Source organism: Salmo salar, chromosome ssa10 (assembly GCF_905237065.1).
Source record: "Salmo salar chromosome ssa10, Ssal_v3.1, whole genome shotgun sequence".
In the NCBI taxonomy this organism is placed as follows: domain Eukaryota; kingdom Metazoa; phylum Chordata; class Actinopteri; order Salmoniformes; family Salmonidae; genus Salmo; species Salmo salar.
Window position 1 is genome coordinate 108,602,576 of NC_059451.1, and position 21,633 is coordinate 108,624,208.

A 21,633-nucleotide genomic window follows, 5' to 3' on the forward strand; every position below is an offset into this window, starting at 1 on the left:
TCTATAACAGCGCTTTGGTCGATGTTTTATGCTATAAACAAGCTTTAAAATACCTGGGAAAGATGTGACCCTCTGCATACAGGGATATCATTGTTTCCTTTGACATTCAGAGGCTGACTTTGCTTGGGAAGTAGTCTAATTCTGTCACTATCAATTGATTAAGCTATTCACTTTCTATACCATAGATGTTTAAAACCAGACAGCTTTTAGGGAAACACTTGTGAGCTCTCGTTGGGTTAAGCCATGGAAGAAGAGTCGCCAGCAGTTAAAGCTTACATTTTTCTGCGTCGGTAGACATACCCTGTCTGGGGTGGCAAGGTAGGCCTAACTTTTGAAAGTACCACGCTCAGATTCCTAATGACATCTCACATTTTATTATTTGCAAACAGGGACAGTTTCTTTGCAAACAAGACACACTGATTTGGCATTGTATAAATATGATAAGGTGAACACACAGGCCTCTTTCTGTCCATTCTTAGCATGTACAGTAATTTGTGTGCTATTAAAAAATATTCTGATATGTAGAATTATTTATAACTGCATGAAATGTTTATAAAATATAAGTATGATGATAGATTCATGCAATGCTTTTACTATAAAGGAGATATTTCCACCCCTACTCTCGGTCAAATATATTTTACTGAAGGGAGGGCCATCCATTTTCATTTGAGGGGTTCGATTTTATAAATAGTTATAAATAACGTTTACTCCCTTAGCAAAGAGCAATTTCTCAAGCAAGAATTTAGCTAGAACTGCTTGGGGGTGGTCAGAGTGGGGAGGAGAAAACTAGCTGTTATTGCAGAAAGGTTTGGAACTCTTTCTTATTGGTCTATTAACTAATTTACGTGTCACCAGGCAGGCCAAAACTCCATCCCACCAGAACGGGCAGACATTTCAGGCGGTCTTTTCAAAACTGCTCCTACACAAAATGGCCGTTATCATAATTTTTTACATTTCACAGTATTATTCCAATCTCATACAATGCCTTCAGAAAGTATTCACATCCCTTTACTTTTTCCACATTTTGTTGGTATAGCCTAAATTTTTAATTTATTACATTTCATTTTTTACAAATAACTGAAATGTCTTGAGTCAATAAGTATTCAACCCCTTAATGGCAAGCCTAAATACACTCCGGAGTAATAATTTGCTTAAGTTGCATGGACTCAATAATAGTGCAATAATAGTGGTTAACATTACAGTTTTTATGATTACTTAATCTCTGTACCCTACACACACAATTATCTGTAAGGTCCCTCAGTCGAGTAGTGCGTTTGAAACACAGATTCAACCACAAAGGCCAGCGAGGTTTTCCAATGCCTGGATAAGAAAGGCACCTATTGGTAGATGGGTAAAAAATAAAACAAATAAAATAAAAGCAGACACTGAATACCCCTTTGAGCAGGGTGAAGTTATTAATTGTGCTTTTGATGGTGTATCAACACACCCAGTCACTACAAAGATACAGGCATCCTTAACTCAGTTGCCGGAGAGAAAGGAAACTGCACACGGATTTTACCATGAGGCCCATGGCGACTTTAAAAACAGTTCGAGTTTAATGGCTGTGATAGGAGAACTGAGGATGGATCAACAACATTTTAGTTACTCCACAATAATAACCTAATTGACAGAGTGAAAAGAAGGAAGTCTGTGTAGAATTTAAAAAAATCCAAAACATGCATGCTGTTTGCAATAAGACACTAAAGTAATAATGAAAACATATGGCAAAGAAATTCACTTTTTGTCCTGAATTAGGTTTGGGGCAAACACAACACATCACTGAGTGCCAGTCTTCCTATTTTCTGGCATGGTGGTGACTGCATCATGTTATAGATATGCTCGTCATCGGCGAGGACTAGGGAGATTTTTTGGGGATAAAAATCAACTGAATAGTGCTAAGCACAGGCAAAATCCTAGAGAAAAACCTGCTTGTCTGCTTTCCAACAGACACTGGGAGACATTCTCCTTTCAGCGGGGACAATAACATAAAACACAAGGCCAAATATACAATGGAGTTGCTTACCAAGACGACATTGAATGTTCCTGAGTGTCCTAGTTACAGTTTTGACTTAAATCGGCTTAAAGATCTAGGGCAAGACCTGAAAATGCCTGTCTAGCAAAATACCATTTAAATCCCAATTTGTAACACAACAAAATGTGGGAAAAGTCAAGGGGTACTTTGTGTCCAGTACCAGTCAAAATGTTGGAGACACCTACTCATTCAAGGCTTTTTCTTTATAGTTACAATTTTCTACATTGTAGAATGATAGAAGACATCTAAACTATGAAATAACACATATGGAATCATGTCGTAACCAACCGTTTTGAAAGGAGTTCCCACATATGCTGAGCACTTGTTGGCTGCTTTTCCTTTACTCTGCAAACCAACTCATCCCAAACCATCTCAATTGGGCTGAGGTTGGGTGATTGTGGAGGCCAGGTCATCTGATGCAGCACTCCATCACTCTCCTTGGTCAAATAGCCCTTACATAGCCTGGAGGTGTGTGTTGGATCATTGTCCTGTTGAAAAACAAATGATAGTCCCACTAAGCGCAAACCAGATGGGATGGCGTATTGCTGCAGAATGCTGTGGTGGCCAAGCTGTTTAAATGTGCCAAGTCACTGACAGTATAACCAGCAAAGCACCATCACACCACCTCCTCCATGCTTCACGGTGGGAACCACACATGAGGAGATCATCTGTTCACCTACTCAGCGTCTCACAAAGGCACAGTGGTTGGAACCAAAAATTTCAAATTTGGACTCATCAGACGAAAGGACAGATTTCCACCAGTCTAATGTCCATTGCTTGTGTTTCTTGGCTCAAGCAAGGCTCTTCTTCTTATTGGTGTCCTTTAGTAGTGGTTTATTTTAATCAATTTGACCATGAAGGCCTGATTCACGCGGTCTCCTCTGAACAGTTGATGTTGTGATGTGTCTGTTACTTGAAATCTGTGAAACATTTATTTGAGCTGCAATTTCTAAGGCTGGTAACTCTAATGAACTTATCTTCTGCAGCAGAGGTAACTCTGGGTCTTCCTTTCCTGTGGCGGTCCTCATGAGCCAGTTTCATCATAGCTCTTGATGGCTTTTATGACTGAACTTGAAGAAACTTTCAAAGTTATTGAAATTTTCTGGATTGACTGACCATGTCTTAAAGTAATGACGGACTGTCATTTCTCTTTGCTTATTTGAGCTGTTCTTGCCATAAAATGGACTTGGTCTTTTACCAAATAGCGCTATCTTCTGTATAGCCCCGCACCTTGTCACAACACAACTGATTGGCTCAAAAGCATTAAGAAGGAAAGAAATTCCACAAATTAACTTTCAACAAGGCACACCTGTTAATTTAAATGCATTCCAAGTGACTATCTCATGAAGCTGGTTGAGAGAATGCCAAGATGTGCAAACCTGTCATCAAGGCAAAGGGTGGCCACTTTGAAGAATCTCAAATAGATTTGGATTTGTTTAACACTTTTTTTGGTTACTACATGATTCTATTTGTGTTATTTCATAGTTTAGATGTCTTCACTATTCTACAATGTATAAAATAGTACAAATAAAGAAAACCTCCTGAATTTGTAGGTGTGTCCAAACTTTTAACTGGTACTGTGTGTATATACAGTGAGGAAAAAAAGTATTTGATCCCCTGTTGATTTTGTACGTTTGCCCACTGACAAAGAAATGATCAGTCTATAATTTTAATGGTAGGTTTATTTGAACATTGAGAGAAAGAATAACAACAAAAAACAATCCAGAAAAACGCATGTCAAAAATGGTATAAATTGATCTGCATTTTAATGAGGGAAATAAGTATTTGACCCCCTCTCAATCAGAAAGATTTCTGGCTCCCAGGTGTCTTTTATACAGGTAACGAGCTGAGATTAGGAGCACACTCTTAAAGGGAGTGCTCCTAACCACAGCTTGTTACCTGTAAAAAAGACACCTGTCCACAGAAGCAATCAACCAATCAGATTCCAAACTCTCCACCATGGCCAAGACCAAAGAGCTCTCCAAGGATGTCAGGGACAAGATTGTAGACCTACACAAGGCTGGAATGGGCTACAAGACCATCGCCAAGCAGTTTGGTGTGAAGGTGACAACAGTTGGTGCGATTATTCGCAAATGGAAGAAACACAAAAGAACTGTCAATCTCCCTCGGCCTGGGGCTCCATGCAAGATCTCACCTCGTGGAGTTGCAATGATCATGAGAACGGTGAGGAATCAGCACAGAACTACACGGGAGGATCTTGTCAATGATCTCAAGGCAGCTGGGACAATAGTCACCAAGGAAACAATTGGTAACACACTACGCCGTGAAGGACTGAAATCCTGCAGCGCCCGCAAGGTCCCCCTGCTCAAGAAAGCACATATACATGCCTGTCTGAAGTTTTCCAATGAACATCTGGATGATTCAGAGGACAACTGGGTGAAAGTGTTGTGGTCAGATGAGACCAAATTGGAGCTCTTTGGCATCAATTCAACTCGCAGTGTTTGGAGGAGGAGGAATGCTGCCTATGACCCCAAGAACACCATCCCCACCATCAAACATGGAGGTGGAAACATTATGCTTTGGGGGTGTTTTTCTGCTAAGGGGACAGGACAACTTCACCGCATCAAAGGGACGATGGACAGGGCCATGTACGATCAAATCTTGGGTGAGAACCTCCTTCCTTCAGCCAGGGCATTGAAAATGGGTCGTGGATGGGTATTCCAGCATGACAATGACCCAAAACACACGGCCAAGGTAACGAAGGAGTGGCTCAAGAAGAAGCACATTAAGGTCCTGGAGTGGCCTAGCCAGTCTCCAGACCTTAATCCCATAGAAAATCTGTGGAGGGAGCTGAAGGTTCGAGTTGCCAAACGTCAGCCTTGAAACCTTAATGACTTGGAGAAGATTTGCAAAGAGGAGTGGGACAAAATCCCTCCTGAGATGTGTGCAAACCTGGTGGCCAACTACAAGAAACGTCTGACCTCTGATTGCCAACAAGGGTTTTGCCACCAAGTACTAAGTCATGTTTTGCAGAGGGGTCAAATACTTATTTCCCTCATTAACATGCAAATCATTTTCTAACATTTTTGACATGCGTTTTTCTGGATTTTTTAGTTGTTATTCTGTCTCTCACTGTTCAAATAAACCTACCATTAAAATTATAGACTGATCATTTCTTTGTCAGTGGGCAAACGTACAAAATCAGCAGGGGATCAAATACTTTTTTCCCTCACTGTATAAAACAAATGAAAACCACTCTTGAAAAGACGGCTCAGTGCCAGCTATACCTACCTAATACCTGCCTCTTCCCTGTTACCACGGCGACCACCACACCACGGCAGGATGATGAAGACCATTACGAGGCTGCACAGGGCCATGATGGTGCTGGAGTACTTCACGAGCCACTCGTGGGTGTGGAAAACTGACAACGTCACCATGCTCATGAACCAGATGGGTGCTGATGACAAGAGGGTATGCTTTATGCCCAACCACCAGTCACACACATTAACACACTTGTAGGACCCACAGATACACACACTTCTAGGACACACACACACACTTGTAGGACACAGACACATACTTGTGTAGGACACACACGCTGGTAGAGTGGCAGACAGACGAATGGAGTATGTTTGAGATTGTAGCCGAAGCACAATTGAATGATTCAGCTTGGTTTTGAATGGCATAATTGTGTTGGATAGTCGGGGCCTGGCTGAAATGCACAGTGAATATACATTGGTCCAGAAACCTAGTGATAATGTTTCATATTGTACTTTTGTAGACATTTTTCCTCTACTACATAGTTGCTCAATGCCTATCCTGTCAATATGAAATACTCTTGATGTTTTTTTTGGTCCAGACATTCAACTTTGACGTGCGACAGCTGAACTGGGCAGAGTACATGGAGAACTACTGCATGGGGACTAAGAAGTATGTACTGAACGAGGCTGAGTCCGGCCTGCCAGCTGCACGCAAACACCTCAACAAGTAAGAGAAATGTCTCTGTTTGCGCGTGTTAACTAGACTATGCCACCTTTTTTATACGCAAGGGGAGTTCCTCGGAACTAAACTAAACACAGGTCCTTTCAAATGAACGATGTACAACAGAATTAAACAGTGCCAATGTTTATTAACACAACCAACAATACATACAAATCATAACCCCAGATACACACCCTGGCTAGGACTAGGGCTTAGAGGACACGCACAATGAATTAGTAGCAGGGCAATAAATAATACTAAGTATCCAAGACTCAAGCCTTGCATGTAAAACACCTCTAGGAGAATCTCATGCAAACTTTAGATCATGTACACTGAGGCCATTTCATTAGGTACACCACCCCATTCACAATTTCTTTTCGCTCTTACAGACATGAGTCACGTGGCCATTGCTTGCTATATAAAGAAGGCATCGAGCCATTCAGTTACTGTTTGATTGAATGTTAGGATGGGCAAAAATTGTGACCTAAGCAACTTTGAGCGTGGTATGATAATCTGTGCCAGGTGCGCCGGTTCCGGTATCTCAAACTACCAGCCTCCTGGGCTTTTCACGCACGACAGTGTCTAGGGTTTATTGAGAATGGTGCGACAAACAAAAAATAGCACTCCTGGCAGGTAGCTAGCTAGCTACAGTTACCCATAGCTAGTTTTATAGTTTGATTATTTATTCCTAAAAATATGTTTTATGACGCTACGTTTTTATAAACTCCTCACTATGAGACTAAGCCAATTTGCCAATGCTAAAATCAATGTAATCTATAGTGTCATAGTTTTCTCTGACATGCCAAAAAATGCAGCCATGTTGATTCAATTTGACACTCGCATCCACTGGAGTATGACACGTGACTACAGTTTGCATTGAATTGTGGGTCATATTAACCCCACAAGTGATAAAAGTTCTTCACTTGCTCCCTCGTGCCAAAATCGAGGGCCAAGGGGGCAACGTTAGTGAATTGGACGTCCACTTAAGATGGCAATCAAACTGCATCCAGTTTCAACTGGGATTTCTCAGAGAAAGTGGCTAGCGCGAGGGCTGAGGAGGGTAAAAATAACGTTTGGCCTGCAACCCAATTGAGCAACATTTTCACTCCCCAAAGAATTCAGGCTGTTCTGGAGGCAAAGGGGGGGTCCAACCCGGTACTAGATGGGTGTACCTAATAAATTGGCCACTAGTGTATATTCACACACGTTGTAAGATGGTACACTCATGGTTGAACATGCTTTGTAAGATGGCTCACTCAAGATGAAACACGCTTTGAAAGATGGTAACACATTTGTGATAATTAGCATGCAAAAGTACACGTGAATTCATAATACTTGCCGCTGTTCTCTAATCAAAATAGCCCCCCCCAAAAGACAGCCAGCCCTGGAGGAATTGGGGAAGTGGTGCCAAAATAAGACAAATATACAAAGACTTTGTTCGCCTGCCAAGACAACCCTGAATCTCTTGCCTGAATACCAGCTCATTCGCTAAGGGCATACTAGACCAACAAAAAAAAACATTCTACCTACTTTGCCTAAACATCAGATTTTCAGTCTGACTGAAGTCGCCCTAAAAAAGACTCAATAGTCTCTCTACAAGTCAGAATGTTGAGTACAATATTTACACTTATTTTACTGGTTGTACATGCTGTGAGTCCTTTTGGCGGAAAGAGGTGAGATGGGGTATCCACAGGAAAGTGTCGTTTACCCAACTTTTTGCGGCTCCGGTAGGTTCTGCTGCTTGTATTTTCAATCTCTTGGCTCATTGCACATGATGCACAATATGTAAACAATAGCCAAATGTAACCAAATGTAGTCGACCGAAGCAAGTTTACTTGCAATCAGCTGAAAGTGTTTGCTGTTCTGTCTGTGGTTCGGTTAGGCTCGGCCATATTGTGCAAGTGTTTATCATATTGAAAATAAAAACCGGAAATATAAACCGATATACAGACCAGCTTACTGAAGGTCGAGTTGATAACACTTCCCTGTGGATATTTTCTATCAGATTACCTCCGACGTAGGGACGAAATCATTATCTTACATGGCATTCTGAGAGAAAGAAAGAAGTTAGCTTACCCCAAAATTTGACAAACACAGCCAACTGGGTGAACAGGGATGTGCACCGTTCCCTGTGCTCCGGGGAAGAACCAAAGCTGCCTTGAGGAAGGTTCCTCTTAGGTATTTGACATTACTCACCTCATACCAGCCACTTGGTGCCACTGGCTACAATAAAAACTATCCTCTTATTAAAAATGCCCAATTGATCTTGAATAATTAATTGTCATGGCTTTGAAATTGTATTTTTTTGTTCTATGATGCACATATTTCTTTCAGTTTTTTTGGGATCACCAGCAAATCCCAATGTTTCCCTGGTATCCTCTGCTTTAAGATTCATCTTTGCTCACAAAATTCAAAGGCTAAATCTCTATTACATGTGACATCAGGAAAAGTTCTATTTAAAGGGATACTTTGTGATTTTGGTATCCACGAGTTCATCTCTCTGGGGAAGTAGATAAAGGGCTTCATTGCCAAAATCCCAAAGTATCCATTTAAATGTCCTATTCCTGCTAAACTGTATTGCAGCAGATACATTTCCCTAGCTAGTTGATGTATTTACTAATCTCCTGAGAATGCAGGTGAATACATCTACATGCAAGCTACCAAAAACAATTCAATGTATTTCTTCATTTACCGCAAACTGATCTCCATGGCAACTAGGCTCTGGTCATAAAAAAAGTTTGTCATCCTCTTGTATGTTTCAGGTTGAGGAACATCCGCTACACGTTCAACACGGTCCTGGTCGTGTTCATCTGGCGAGTGTTCATCGCGCGGTCCCAGATGGCCAGGAACATCTGGTACTTTGTGGTCAGCCTCTGCTTTAAGTTCCTGTCCTATTTCCAAGCATCCAGCACCATGAAATACTGAGTCCACGTGGTGTACCCACCTTGACCCCATCCACCCTCCTCAACCCAGCAGCCCAGCCCAGTCCAGTCCGCCTTCTCTCCCTCCTGCCCAGCCCCCCTTCAGATAGCTATGTATCCGACAAGGCTCTGCAAATCCTAGAATATTTTGAGTTACTTAAGTGTCTGACATACCATTAATCTACCTTATGTGAAATGTCCCCTTCTCTTTGCAGTGTGATCCCTGATGTGGGGGGTAGAACTGCATTTGAATAAGCATGAATCCAATCAGACCCCAGGTCCTATGATGCTCACCTTGCACATTGATAGTCAGCCAAACAGAGTTATTGATGGATAGTTTGGTTGTCATGGAGATGGAGCATTGCTTTGCTGACAGCCCCCAGGGTGGTCAGGCGGTGGCTTTGATTAACAGTTTACATTTTCCTGCTTGAATAGGGGTGAAGGCACCCATATACTGTATGCTTGATGGTGGCAATGACTATTACCCAATGACATGATCAAGCACAAGGTAGATGGTAATAGATTGGCTTTTTACAGTGCCTAAAAGGTATGATTATTCTGCTTCAGCTGACCTTGCAGAGCTATGTATTTTTTTTAAACAATTTTCAAATCATTTCTGACTGGACTGTCCGCTTATGATTCTGGCCCAAATACCTCATAGCTCATGTAGCTCAGATCAGGCAACTGCTCAGAGGACTTGGTTTTGGAGAGTTTGGGCAGGTAGTCTAAGGGTTCTTTACACTGCTTTCACTGAGGACAGCTTTCAGAAATTCGCATCTATGTCCATTTTAAAATAATGAGTAACTGTCTTTCCTCATGTAGGTCATTTATTTAACTGTCTGGAATGGGAGCGTTGTGTTATGCATCTCACATGTTTTGCCTGTTGTCGAGTTTGGGATATTCCATGCATGGGAGAGGCCTCTTCTCTTCCGAACACCTTTATCTTTGTCTCATGCTATAACTTTCAAAGGTGGTCTTTATCCCATGTTTGCCTGGGTTGTTGGGCACTTGTGACATTTTTTACTTTTTGTACTTGTTCCTTTTCCATGTTGTCTTGTACATATTGTGTAAGATGTTGGACTTACTGTGCACTTTCCTGTGGTTGTACGCTGAATGACTTTCATTCGGAATGTCCAATTGTCATATAGTCACTTATACCTACAGTTGAAGTCGGAAGTTTACATACACCTTAACCAAAACATTTAAACTCAGTTGTTCACAATTCCTGACATTTAATCCTAGTACAAATTCCCTGTCTTAGGTCAGTTAGGATCACACCTTTGTTTTAAGAATGTGAAATGTCAGAATAATAGTAGAGAGAATGATTTATTTCAGCTTTTATTTCTTTCATCACATTCCTAGTGGGTCAGAAGTTTACATACACTCAATTAGTATTTGGTAGCATTGCCTTTAAATTGTTAAACTTGGGTCAACCATTTTGGGTAGCCTTCCACAAGCTTCCCACAGTAAGTTGGGTGAATTTTGGCCCATTCCTTCTGACAGAGCTGGTGTAACTGAGTCAGGTTTGTAGGCCTTCTTGCTCGCACACGCTTTTTCAGTTCTGCCTGCACATTTTCTATAGGATTGAGGTCAGGGCTTTGTGATGGCCACTCCAATACCTTGACTTTGTTGTTCTTAAGCCATTTTGCCACAACTTTGGAAGTATGCTTGTCCATTGTCCATTTGCGACCAAGCTTTAACTTCCTGACTGATGTCTTGAGATGTTGCTTCAATATATCCACATAATTTTCCTGCCTCGTGATGCCATCTATTTTGTGAAGTGCACCAGTCCCTCCTGCAGCAAAGCACCCCCACAACATGATGCTGCCACCCCCGTGCTTCACGGTTGGCATGGTGTTCTTCGGCTTGCAAGCCTCCCCCTTTTTCCTCCAAACATAACAATGGTCATTATGGCCAAACAGTTCTATTTTTGTTTCATCAGACCAGAGGATATTTCTCCAAAAAGTACGATCTTTGTTCCCATGTGCAGTTGCAAACCGTAGTCTGGGTTTTTTATGGTGGTTTTGGAGCAGTGACTTCTTCCTTGCTGAGCGGCCATTCCGGTTATATCAATATAGAACTCGTTTTACTGTGGATATAGATACTTTTGTACCTGTTTCCTCCAGCATCTTCTGTTCTGGGATTGATTTGCACTTTTCGCACTGAAGTACATTCATCTCTAGGAGACAGAACGCATCTCCTTCCTGAGCGATATGAAGGCTGCGTGGTCCCATGGTGTTTATACTTGCGTACTATTGTTTGTACAGATGAACGTGGTACCTTCAGGCGTTTGGAAATTGCTCCCAAGGATGAACCAGACTTGTGGAGGTCTACGATTTTTTTTTTCTGAGGTCTTGGCTGATTTCTTTTGTTTTTCCAATGATGTCAAGCAAAGAGGCACTGAGTTTGAAGGTAGGCCTTGAAATACATCCACAGGTACACCTCCAATTGATTCAAATGATGTCAATTAGCCTATCAGAAGCTTCTAAAGCCATGACATCATTTTCTGGAATTTTCCAAGCTGTTTAAATGCACAGTCAACTTAGTGTATGTAAACTTCTGACCCACTAGAATTGTGATACAATGAATTATAAGTGAAATAATCTGTCTGTAAACAATTGTTGGAAAAATTAATTGTGTCATGCACAAAGTAGATGTCCTAACCGACTTGCCAAAACTATAGTTTGTTAACAAGAAATGTGTGGAGTGGTTGAAAAACGACTCCAACATAAGTGTATGTAAACTTCCGACTTCAACTGTACCATGGATGTTTGGCCAGATTAAAAAATAGTCCTTTAATCTGTGCTCACATGATCCATTGGGAATAAGATTAATAAGTGAACCACTTTCTGGGAGGTTTGTGTGAATTGTGCCTGAACTTGTCTATGACAAAATATTAGATGTTCGTAATTAGTTACCACAGCCACAAAGTCATAAACCCAGTCTATTTCTACAATTTTGCCTCTTAAAGTAGGATGTTAAACCTAACCTTGAACACACTGCCAACCTTATGCCTAAACTTAAATGAAGACCAAAAAGCACATTTTTGTTTTGATAAACTTTTACGATATTGCCCATTTTGACTTTGTGGCTATACTATCTAGTTGAAACTTAAAATGAGCACTCCGATCTAAGTGTTCTAATCAGTTTGTGTACAACTCTAGGTAGACTTCAAGATCTGACTTCAAAAGTATTGTTATGCTATTCAAAAAAACTATTAATATTACATGGCTATTTATTTACTAAAGCGAAAAGCTTGAGGAAACAAATTCACCTGATACAACTTCAGCTGATGGTTACTATTTTACTTTACATGTGGGATTTACTGCATCGTGTTTAAACTGTTTTATCAATTCTATTGTCAGTTCTTTTAAGTGTACCATTTTTCACAAAATGAAATCGTTAACACAGCCTGAATTTTTGCACAGCTTACTAAAAAAACGACCTAGATTCCTGAAAGTTAAGGGAATACTGTTGTTGCTTCTATTTTAATATGAATTAACAACTTGACATGTCTGTTGTAATAACTGTTACGCACCACATTTTGAAAGGGATCCTTGCTTTCACTTTTGCTTTTTTTAATCCATTTTCTGTATTGGATTTGAAGATTTTAGTGTGTAATAGTGTTTTGTTTCTGGTATGTGGCTTGCTACAGTGGGGGGAAAAAAGTATTTGATCCCCTGCTGATTTTGTACGTTTGTCCACTTACAAAGAAATGATCAGTCTATAATTTGAATGGTAGTTTATTTGAACAGTGAGAGACAGAATAACAACAACAAAATCCAGAAAAACCCATGTCAAAAATGTTATAAAATGATTTGCATTTTAATGAGGGAAATAAGTATTGCTGCAAAACATGACTTAGTACTTGGTGGCAAAACTCTTGTTGGCAATCACAGAGGTCAGACGTTTCTTGTAGTTGGCCACCAGGTTTGCACACATCTCTGGAGGGATTTTGTCCCACTCCTCTTTGCAGATCTTTCTTTATCAGTGGGCAAACGTACAAAATCAGCAGGGGATCAAATACTTTTTCCCCTCACTGTATGTAGTATTGTTAAACGTGTCTTGCAATGGAACTGCCAATTCAGAGTTTCTTAGGAACTTGTCTTGCCAGTGATGTCGAAGTAAGGGAGTTGAGCAGACCCTTTCTACTTCTTCCTTTTGTGTTGCTAGGAATTCATATTACTGGATCATTCTAATGCTCGTCTATTCGAAGGGCATTGCACATCTAACTTTTACACTCTTTCTGGATTTACAGCATCATATTCCAATACCTGTCTGGACAGAAATGAGATTTAATGTAATATATTCCTCTTGCCTTTTGTCTGCTTGCAAATGTTTTGTTGTTGTCCTGTTTCCTCTTATAATTGTAGAATGTAGTCCCCTAGAATTAACTTTACCCTATAACCAATTTGTTGTCTTTACCATGACCCTCTGTTAATGTTCCCGAGTATGCGCTCTGCATATTTCATTGACAGTTTAAAAGCTCTTTCCACAGTCAAGGTAAATGTTTAAAACAATCAATGGGTGCCTTTTTATTTGTAAACCAAAAAGAAGGAATAAACTCTGTTAAATCCTGTTTGCTGGAAGTTTTCTTCTTGAAACTCAGTATTTTATGTTGTGTGGTTGAAAAATAACTCGCCATAGCTTTGGTCTTAAAAGCTTTTCCTTACTCCAGTGGTCACCCCATTGGTAGAGAGGAGCTGGTAATACTGCTTGATCATTCCAGTAATACTACTACTACTGCTACTTCTAATTTGGTGGGTACTTATTTGTCCCATTTCACAAGTGTGTATTTATATGTGTATGAATTGGAAATGTGTTTTTTGCATATCCCAACTCCCCCTGAGATGCCCTCGGAGACTGGGGTCAATGCCAGGGTCTGCCATTATCAACGGCAACCCTGGAGCAATTCATTAAACCCTGGAGCAACACATTGTTCACCTTCAAGGTCCAGAGTTGAGTTTGAGGGATCTAGAATGTCATTGTATGCTGTAGCGTTAAGATTTCCCTTCACTGGAACTAAGGGGCCTAGCCCAAACCATGAAAAACAGACCCAGACCATGATTCCTCCTCCACCAAACTTTACAGTTGGCACTATGCATTGGGGCAGGTAGCGTTTTACCTGGCATAAGCCAAACCCAGATTCATCCGTCGGACTGCCAGATGGTGATTGACTCCAGAGAACATGTTTCCACTGCTCCAATGGCGGCGAGCTTTACACCACTCCAGCCGACGCTTGGCATTGCGCATGGTGATCTTAGGCTTGTGTGTGGCTGCTCGGCCATGGAAACCCATTTCATGAAGCTCCCGACGAACAGTTATTGTGCTGACGTTGCTTCCAGAGGCAGTTTGGGACTCTGTAGTGAGTGTTGCAACCGAGGACTCCCATTCTGTGAGCTTGTGTGGCCTTCCTCTTAGCGGCTGAGCCGTTGTTGCTCCTAGACGTTTCCACTTCACAATAACAGCACTTACAGTTGACCAGGGAAGCTCTAGCAGGGCAGAAATTTGACGACTGACTTGTTGGAATGGTGGCATCCTATGACGGTGCCACGTTGAAATTCACTGAGCTCTTCAGTACGTGCCATTCGACTGCCAATTTTTGTCTATGGAGATTGCATGGCTGTGTGCTTAATTTTATACACCTGTCAGCAACGGGTGTGGCTGAAATAGCCGAATCAACTAATTTGAAGGGGTGTCCACATACTTGTGGTCGTGTAGTGTATGTCAAATTTCGATTTTCTTGATTAAACTAAATAGAGGTGTTGGTAATAGTATGAAATCGATTCGTGAGAATGATTTATGCATGTTTGAGCGTACTGTTTTGCTTCAGGATTATGTGCTCACCAGGCATTGAGGTTGTAATCTGAGTATATTCTGGAGAGCCTTGGTTGCATGTGGATTGTAGTTGGTCTTATTAGATTTGTCCCGCATGTCCAAAATGGCATTCATGTCTGTCCCAATAACCAGATGGAATTCAGTTAATTCTAACAGTATGCTGTTCAGAGAATCAAAAACATAGGTTGATATAAATTTAGAGCGTACACATTAAAGGCCAATTTCTTTCCATTATGGATACATTTAAGGAAAGTGATTCTTCCTTCTTGATCTTCTCCTTTACCCAATATGGTAATTTTGAGTGTCTTATACAGTACCAGTCAAAAGTTTTGACACACCTACTCATTCAAGGGTTTTACTTTATTTTTTACCTTTTTCTACATTGTAGAGTAATAGTGAAGACATCAAAATGATGAAATAACATAGTTTTGATGTAACCAAAAAAGTGTTAAACAAATTCTTCAAAGTAGCTACCCTTTGCCTTGATGACAGCTTTGCACACTCGTGACTTTCTCTCAACCAGTTCCCACATATGCTGAGCACTTGTTGGCTGCTTTTCCTTCACTCTGGGCTCCAACTCATCCCAAACCATCTCAATTAGGTTGAGGTCAGGTGATTGTGGAGGCCAGGTCATCTGATGCAGCACTCCATCACTCTCCTTCTTGGTCAAATAGCCCTTACACAGCCTAAGCAAATCAGATGGGATGGCGTATCGCTGCGGAATGTTGTGTTAGCAATGTTGGTTAAGTGTGCCTTGAATTCTAAATAAATCACCAACATTGTCACCAGCAAAGCACCATCCCACCTCTGTGTTTCACAGTGGGAACCACACATGTGGAGATCATCCGTTCATTTTTGGAACCAAAAATCTGAAATTTGAAAAAAGGACAGATTTCCATCGGTCTAATGTCCATTGCTCGTGTTTCTTGGACCATTCAAGTCTGTTCTTCTTATTGGTGCCCTTTAGTAGTGGTATCTTTGCAGCAGTTCGACCATGAAGGCCTGATTCATGCAGTCTCTTCTGAAAAGTTGATGTTAAGATGTGTCTTACTTTATATTTGGGCTGCAATTTCTGAGGTTGGTAACTCTAATGAACTCTGGGTCTTCCTTTCCTGTGGCGGACCTGATGAGAGCCAGTTTCATCATAGCGCTTGAGGGTTTTTGCGACCGCGCTTGAAGAAACTTTCAAAGTTCTTGAAATTTTCCGTATTGACTGACCTTCATGTCTTCCGTATTGACTGACATTCATGGTCTGTCGTTTCTCTTTGCTTATTTGAGCTGTTCTTGCCATAATATAGACTTGCTCTGTATACCACCGCTACCTTGTCACAACACAACTGATTGGCTCAAACGCAGTACGAAGGAAAGAACTTCCACAAATTAACAAGGCACACCTGTTCATTGAAATGCATTCTAGGTGACTACCTCATGAAGCTGGTTGAGAGAATTCCAAGAGTGTGCAAAGCTGTCATCAAGCTAAAGGGTGGCTATTTGTTTAACACTTTTTTGGTTACTACACGATTCCATATGTGTTATTTCATAGTTTTGATGTCTACAATGTAGAAAATAGTAAAAATAAAGAAAAACCCTTGAATTAGTTGGTGTTCTAAAACTTTTGACTAGTACTGTACATTTATAATGACATCTTTTTGTTTTGTTTGGGGCTGATGAAAAAGCAGCTAGTTTGTACAAATGGTTCTCTATTCTATGTGATTCCTTTTGGTGCAGCTTTATATAGACATCTGACCAGCCTCTTCTAATGTCCAACAGATCGCCCTCATCATTTAGCATACCAGCGATTGTGTCAAGTGTTTCTCTGATTCTGTTCAGATGCTCGATTACATTTTAATACTGCCAGCCAGGATGTGGCCCAATATTGAATGGACCATGTTTCAGCTTCATCAGGCCTTGTCACTAGAGATCCCCCATCACCTGGCTGTGTCAATTCCTTGGTTTACCATTGTTGCCAAGAAATTTGACCCTAAAGATTCCGCTAGGATATCATTGCACAAGGGAGGTTTTGTTTACCTGCACAGGCGTTGATACTGTACAGGACTAGAGATGAGTCACGAATGTACTGTTCTTTGATAGCTACAGTAGCTGACTGAACTAAATACTTGCCCTAGAACAATAAGGCTTCCAATGTCTTATGTGTTCATAGAATTTGATACCAGGGGATATGTTTAAAAGCAATATTGTGTTTGAACTTCAATTCTATTTCTTGAGGCAAATTGCCTATTTTTCAGTGTGATCATGGCATCAGAAAAAGTAGTGTTGTATGATTGACCATTTAGCCTTTCCTAACGTCGTCAGCTTCAACTAAACTTGTCTTTTTGTGGAGAAGACCCCTACTGTTTTGAACTGCATTTGGCCTTGACAATGAACTGTATGTAATAAAGTAAGAAAATAATGTGAACCTCTCCTAAATAATTAATGAGTCATAATACCATGCAGGTTGATGTTTATTGGGAGGAATGTTGTCCCGGAGGCAGAGCTGAGCGATTCCCAGTAGATGCGCCTGCTGCAAAGAAAAAATTGCCTATATATTGTACCATTTCATGAAAACAAAAATGTGCCTTTTGTCTTAATTTAATGTTAGGTTTATGCATAAGGTTAGCAGTGTTGTTAAAGTTAAGTTTAAAATCAGATTGTATGACTTTGTGGCTGTGACCTCGTACATGAGTCATCCCAATAAATGCCAATATGCTCTAAATCTCTTGGTTTAACCGAGAAAATGCTGACATGAATGTAGTGGTGTTGACTTCTAGACAAAAATGTAATAATGAATTTATTAAATAATTAATAATGAATGGATCCCTACTGTAAAATGATTTCAGTTAATCACTGGCCACCCATTCTCAAAACCCATGATGGTCAAAATGCTCCAGAATGCTCCTTTCAACTCTTTAATGAGAAACACCAGGCTCGTTGCCACCAAGTCAGATGGGAGATTTGTGACAATTGTGAGATTGAGTCCCTAACAGTGTAATGACCGTTTTGCATGAATACATGTTATTTTATTTCTATGAATCAAGATATATATCAGGTAGATGGGAAACCCTGTGCTGGAACAGCTGGCAGCTGCAGCCTGGGAACCATGGTCCGTGCTGAGGGCTGAGTCACTACTGAGCCTGCCCAGTGGGGGTAAGACCCCTCGGCAGGGTAAGCAGGATCCACAGGCTCAGGGACTTAAGACAGTTGCACAGTGGGATGCTTTCATACTTTGATGCAAGCAGAATGCTCGCACGCAGACACTCATTCACTCTATTCATAAAAAATAAAAAAAGAATTGCATTTAAAAACGTGGGCTTATTTACAAGATTATGTAATTTACACTAAACTACAGTTATCACAAATCATTTGAGAATAAAATAAGTATAAATAGTATGATACTGAAAAAATATGTAAAATATAAAGTAAGGTACATTTATCTCTGATAGCAGGAAAATAAGTAACTTCTCCTAACACGATAAAAGCAAATCCTTTAGGGAAAGTACAGAAGCATAATCTTGGGACAGTTGTCCATTATTAATACATAATTTCACTTACAGCTTTTAATAATTTGAATAATTAATAATAAATTAAAGCTCAATAACCTCATCCCAAAGAAATCAATATAATGTACAGTAAAAGCAAGAGCGTATGTGAGGTCTAGGTTTGCTTTGGTACCATGGGTCTCTGCCAAATGCCTTCAGTCCAGGCTCTGTGGTGGTTCTACTCTCAGGATGGTCTCATACAATGGGATGTTTTCATATACTGGGATTTGATCCTCTCTCTGAAGGTCTGTGTGTGTTACACCTTCCTGTTTGTCATTTTCAGGGGACTTGATGTTGATCAGAGCTGTGTACGTGTCACTGGTGGTGCCCCTTAAATCTTCATTTTCAGGGGACTGGATGTTGATCAGAGCTGTGTACGTGTCACTGTTAGGGTCAGGATGGACATGGACACTGTGTGTGTCCGTTATGGAATGATCACTTCCTCTGAATCTTCTCTTCAGCATGCAGTAGGTGAAGACAAGCGCCCCAGCAGCCAAAACAGCTCCCACCCCTACCCCCACTACAGGAGCCGAAATAAAAGCAACAGGACTATAAATAGGAATGAGACTGGAATTCTCTCCCCCTAAAATGTTCCGTGCCGCACAGTAGTATTCTCCACTGTCTTCAGAGCTGATTTTATTGATAGTATAACTCTGCCCTGAAGCTATTGGTGAAGTTATGCTTCTCTTTAACCAGGTGTAATTCTGCACTGGTGGGTTGGCATCACTGTTGCATGTTAGTGGGGGAGTCACTGAACTGCCCCCCACTATCTTACCAGAGGGACTGACTGACACTGAAGTGCTCTTTGGTTTGTATCTGACTGTGAGAGTCACTTCCGGAGAGTGGAGATCATCATGGCCATCTACAGCACAGGAGTAGCCGCCTGCATCGTCATTGCTGACTGGGTTTAGGCACAGGCTGTTGGAGTAGGGATAGTTGTTTGGTATAGGCTGTCCATTCTTATACCAAATAAAGGCTGTGTTTGGACCCAGTGTACATTTGGTTCTACATCTCAGTATGGCACTCTCCCCCTCTGACACAGATGTGGGACCCAACTCCAATAGGACATCTGTGACAGTCAGCAATACAGGAGTTCCAGCAAACTTCCCTCCTAAAATGTTTCTGAGAGTGAACCTGTACTCAGCTGAGTCACTCATTCTCAGACCTCTGAATCTCAGGGTACAGTCATTCTCCTTATTTCCAGGAATACGGTACTCCACACGACCCATATACTTTGGGTCCTGGCTCAGATCTTCAGGATCCCCTCTAGGCCCCCATTTATTAGACCAGAATGCTTTACTGATCTGGGGGTCGTTGGGATATGTGTAAGTGCAGGAAATGTCCACTGATGTCCCCTTTAAGGCACACATATTTCTATTGACAGTAGTGACACTCTGACAGTTGTGACCGTGAACACACACTGCAGGAGAGTGGAGATTCTCATGGCCTTTTACAGCACAGGAGTAGCTACCTGCATAATTACTGCTGACTAAGTATCGGTACCAGGGAAAGATGTCTTCTTGTAAATATTGTCCGTTCATGTACCACATATAGGTGGGGTTGTCACTCAGAGGGCAGGTGGTGCTACAAGTCAGTGTCAGTTTCTGACTTCCTGTCACCTTCACCTGCAGGCCTGTGATGGAAAGAGATGTTCCCGGTAAGCTATAACCCAACCCTGAAGTCTGTTTATGAAACGAGAAGCGATACTCAGCTGAGTCTTCCTCTCTCAGGTCTGTGATTCTCAGGGTGGAGTGACCACTTTCTGTTCCAGGGTACTTCACACGACCTGAATACCCTGGGTCTTCTGTTAGGTCCTCTGGGATCGAATTATCTCTCCACTTATCACTTTGTTTGGCACTAAACCAGAATGTTGATATGACTAAATTACCACTGGGATATGTGTAAAAGCAGGTTAGGTCCACCGATGAACGTTTCAAGATACAGATTTGCTTCCGGGTGTAAGACACACTCCATCCATTGTGGGCCAGTTTCACTGCAACACAATCACACATCATAAGGCCTATTTTCTTCATTTTTTAAGATAAGCTTGAAATAGGCATGGTCTAATTGACTCAACCAAAAACACATATCTAAGTTTAGCTTTCTTAATGAACCAGAAAATCCATCGTTATTTCTGGTTGTTTATCAGTTAGCTGCCTTGCTCATTGAACCTGTTTTGTAGTATACAGTACTCCTACGCACATACTATAAGCACAACAACATCCTAATTCTTCCAGTGTGATGTCAACACTACATTTTCTGTGATGCGTGTGGTTGGAAACAACAGATAAACATTACTCAGAGAAGAGTGAAGGACAACCTAAGTGACACTGGGCACACTAGAAGAACATTTAGAAGCATCTTATTCTGATTGTTTTATGATATTTGTCTGTAGGTCACACAACGATACTGATAAAAAGGAGAAATGTAGTGCTATTATTTATCATACCTCCCACAGAGAAGAGAAAAGCCATGAACACACTTCCTGCTTTTGTTACGGCCATGTTTCACATCCTGCAATCAGAGAAATTAAATCAAAATAGACAATAAAACACACTTTATAAGTGTTGAATAACCTGACACCTAAATTAAGGGGAGAACCATCATTATGTTCTTCTTTTTTTTAATACAGAAATCAATATAAACTAAATATGTGAAACCTCAGTCCATATATTGTACTGTAGGCCTATGTTCCAGCAACACAAATTCACTCATTTGAAAAAGTACAGAGTAGTACTCCCATGCCCAGAAGGATGACTAGAAACAAATAATTTACAAAATAAATATCAGAAAGTATACTGTACTTACAGCGTTGGGAGCGACGTCCAATCAGTTAGCTAGTGAGCTGTGGTTAAGGGGGCTACAGGTAATGCAGAGCTTATTTCCTGCCTATTTATGCCATTTCCTGCATAGCAACTTGTAATATGTCACTAAAGGGCTTAACAATGTGTGAACATTGCATATGGCTGTGTTTCTTCATATGTGGAGCACACTTACACAGGATGCAAAATCTGAAAATGTCCTTGTTGAAATCGCCCCAAAATATACACTTTCACCTTACCAGACTGATTTTGTTGTAGAACTTCTCAGCAATCTTCTGCCACACGCACTCTTTAATGAGAAACACCAGGCTAGTTGCCATCAAGTCAACTGTCAGGCTAGTTTCCATCAAGTCAATTGTGAGATTTGTGACAATTTTGAGATAAGAAGTGTAATGACTTTAATAAATCCATGTTATTCATTTATTTATCTGAATCCATATGCATATCAGGTAGATGGGAAATCCTGTGCTGGAACAGCCTGCAGCTGCAGCCTGGCAACCGTTCTCTGTGCTGAGGGCTGAGCCACTACTGAGTGTGCCCAG

General features: G+C 40.9%; 2 protein-coding genes across 3 annotated transcripts in view; one reads left to right on the plus strand and one right to left on the minus strand.

The window, feature by feature from the left end:
- The window catches only part of LOC106561480 (fatty acyl-CoA reductase 1), a 39,650-nt gene extending 29,351 nt beyond the window's left edge, over positions 1–10,299 (plus strand). Inside the window, exons 10-12 of one of the 2 annotated variants that reach the window (XM_014125476.2) lie at positions 5,335–5,464; positions 5,853–5,980; positions 8,737–10,298. In XM_014125476.2, coding sequence (XP_013980951.1) covers positions 5,335–5,464; positions 5,853–5,980; positions 8,737–8,899 — 421 coding nt within the window. In that variant the 3' untranslated portion in view covers positions 8,900–10,298. Of the gene's footprint in view, positions 1–5,334; positions 5,465–5,852; positions 5,981–8,736 lie in introns of both variants that reach the window. The other variant, XM_045688376.1, reaches the window with a different exon arrangement.
- A 6,884-nt stretch (positions 10,300–17,183) lies between these two features.
- LOC106561584 (B-cell receptor CD22-like) lies at positions 17,184–21,202 on the minus strand. Its single transcript, XM_014125688.2, has 3 exons — positions 21,078–21,202; positions 20,719–20,783; positions 17,184–20,262 (listed from the first exon to the last, which is right to left on the minus strand). The coding sequence occupies exons 2-3, from the start codon at positions 20,771–20,773 to the stop codon at positions 18,425–18,427; spliced, it is 1,893 nt and encodes a 630-aa protein (XP_013981163.2). The 5' UTR covers positions 20,774–20,783; positions 21,078–21,202; the 3' UTR covers positions 17,184–18,424.
- Between the last annotated feature and the right edge of the window lie 431 nt (positions 21,203–21,633).

What these genes read in the sequence shown, in the direction of transcription:
- LOC106561584 (XM_014125688.2), bottom strand. Translation starts at nt 20,773, where the DNA reads ATGGCCGTAACAAAAGCAGGAAGTGTGTTCATGGCTTTTCTCTTCTCT. An exon ending in TTTTCTCTTCTCTGTGGGAG is followed by an intron (nt 20,263 to 20,718) that starts GTATGATAAATA and finishes ATTGTGTTGCAG; the next exon opens with TGAAACTGGCCCACAATGGA.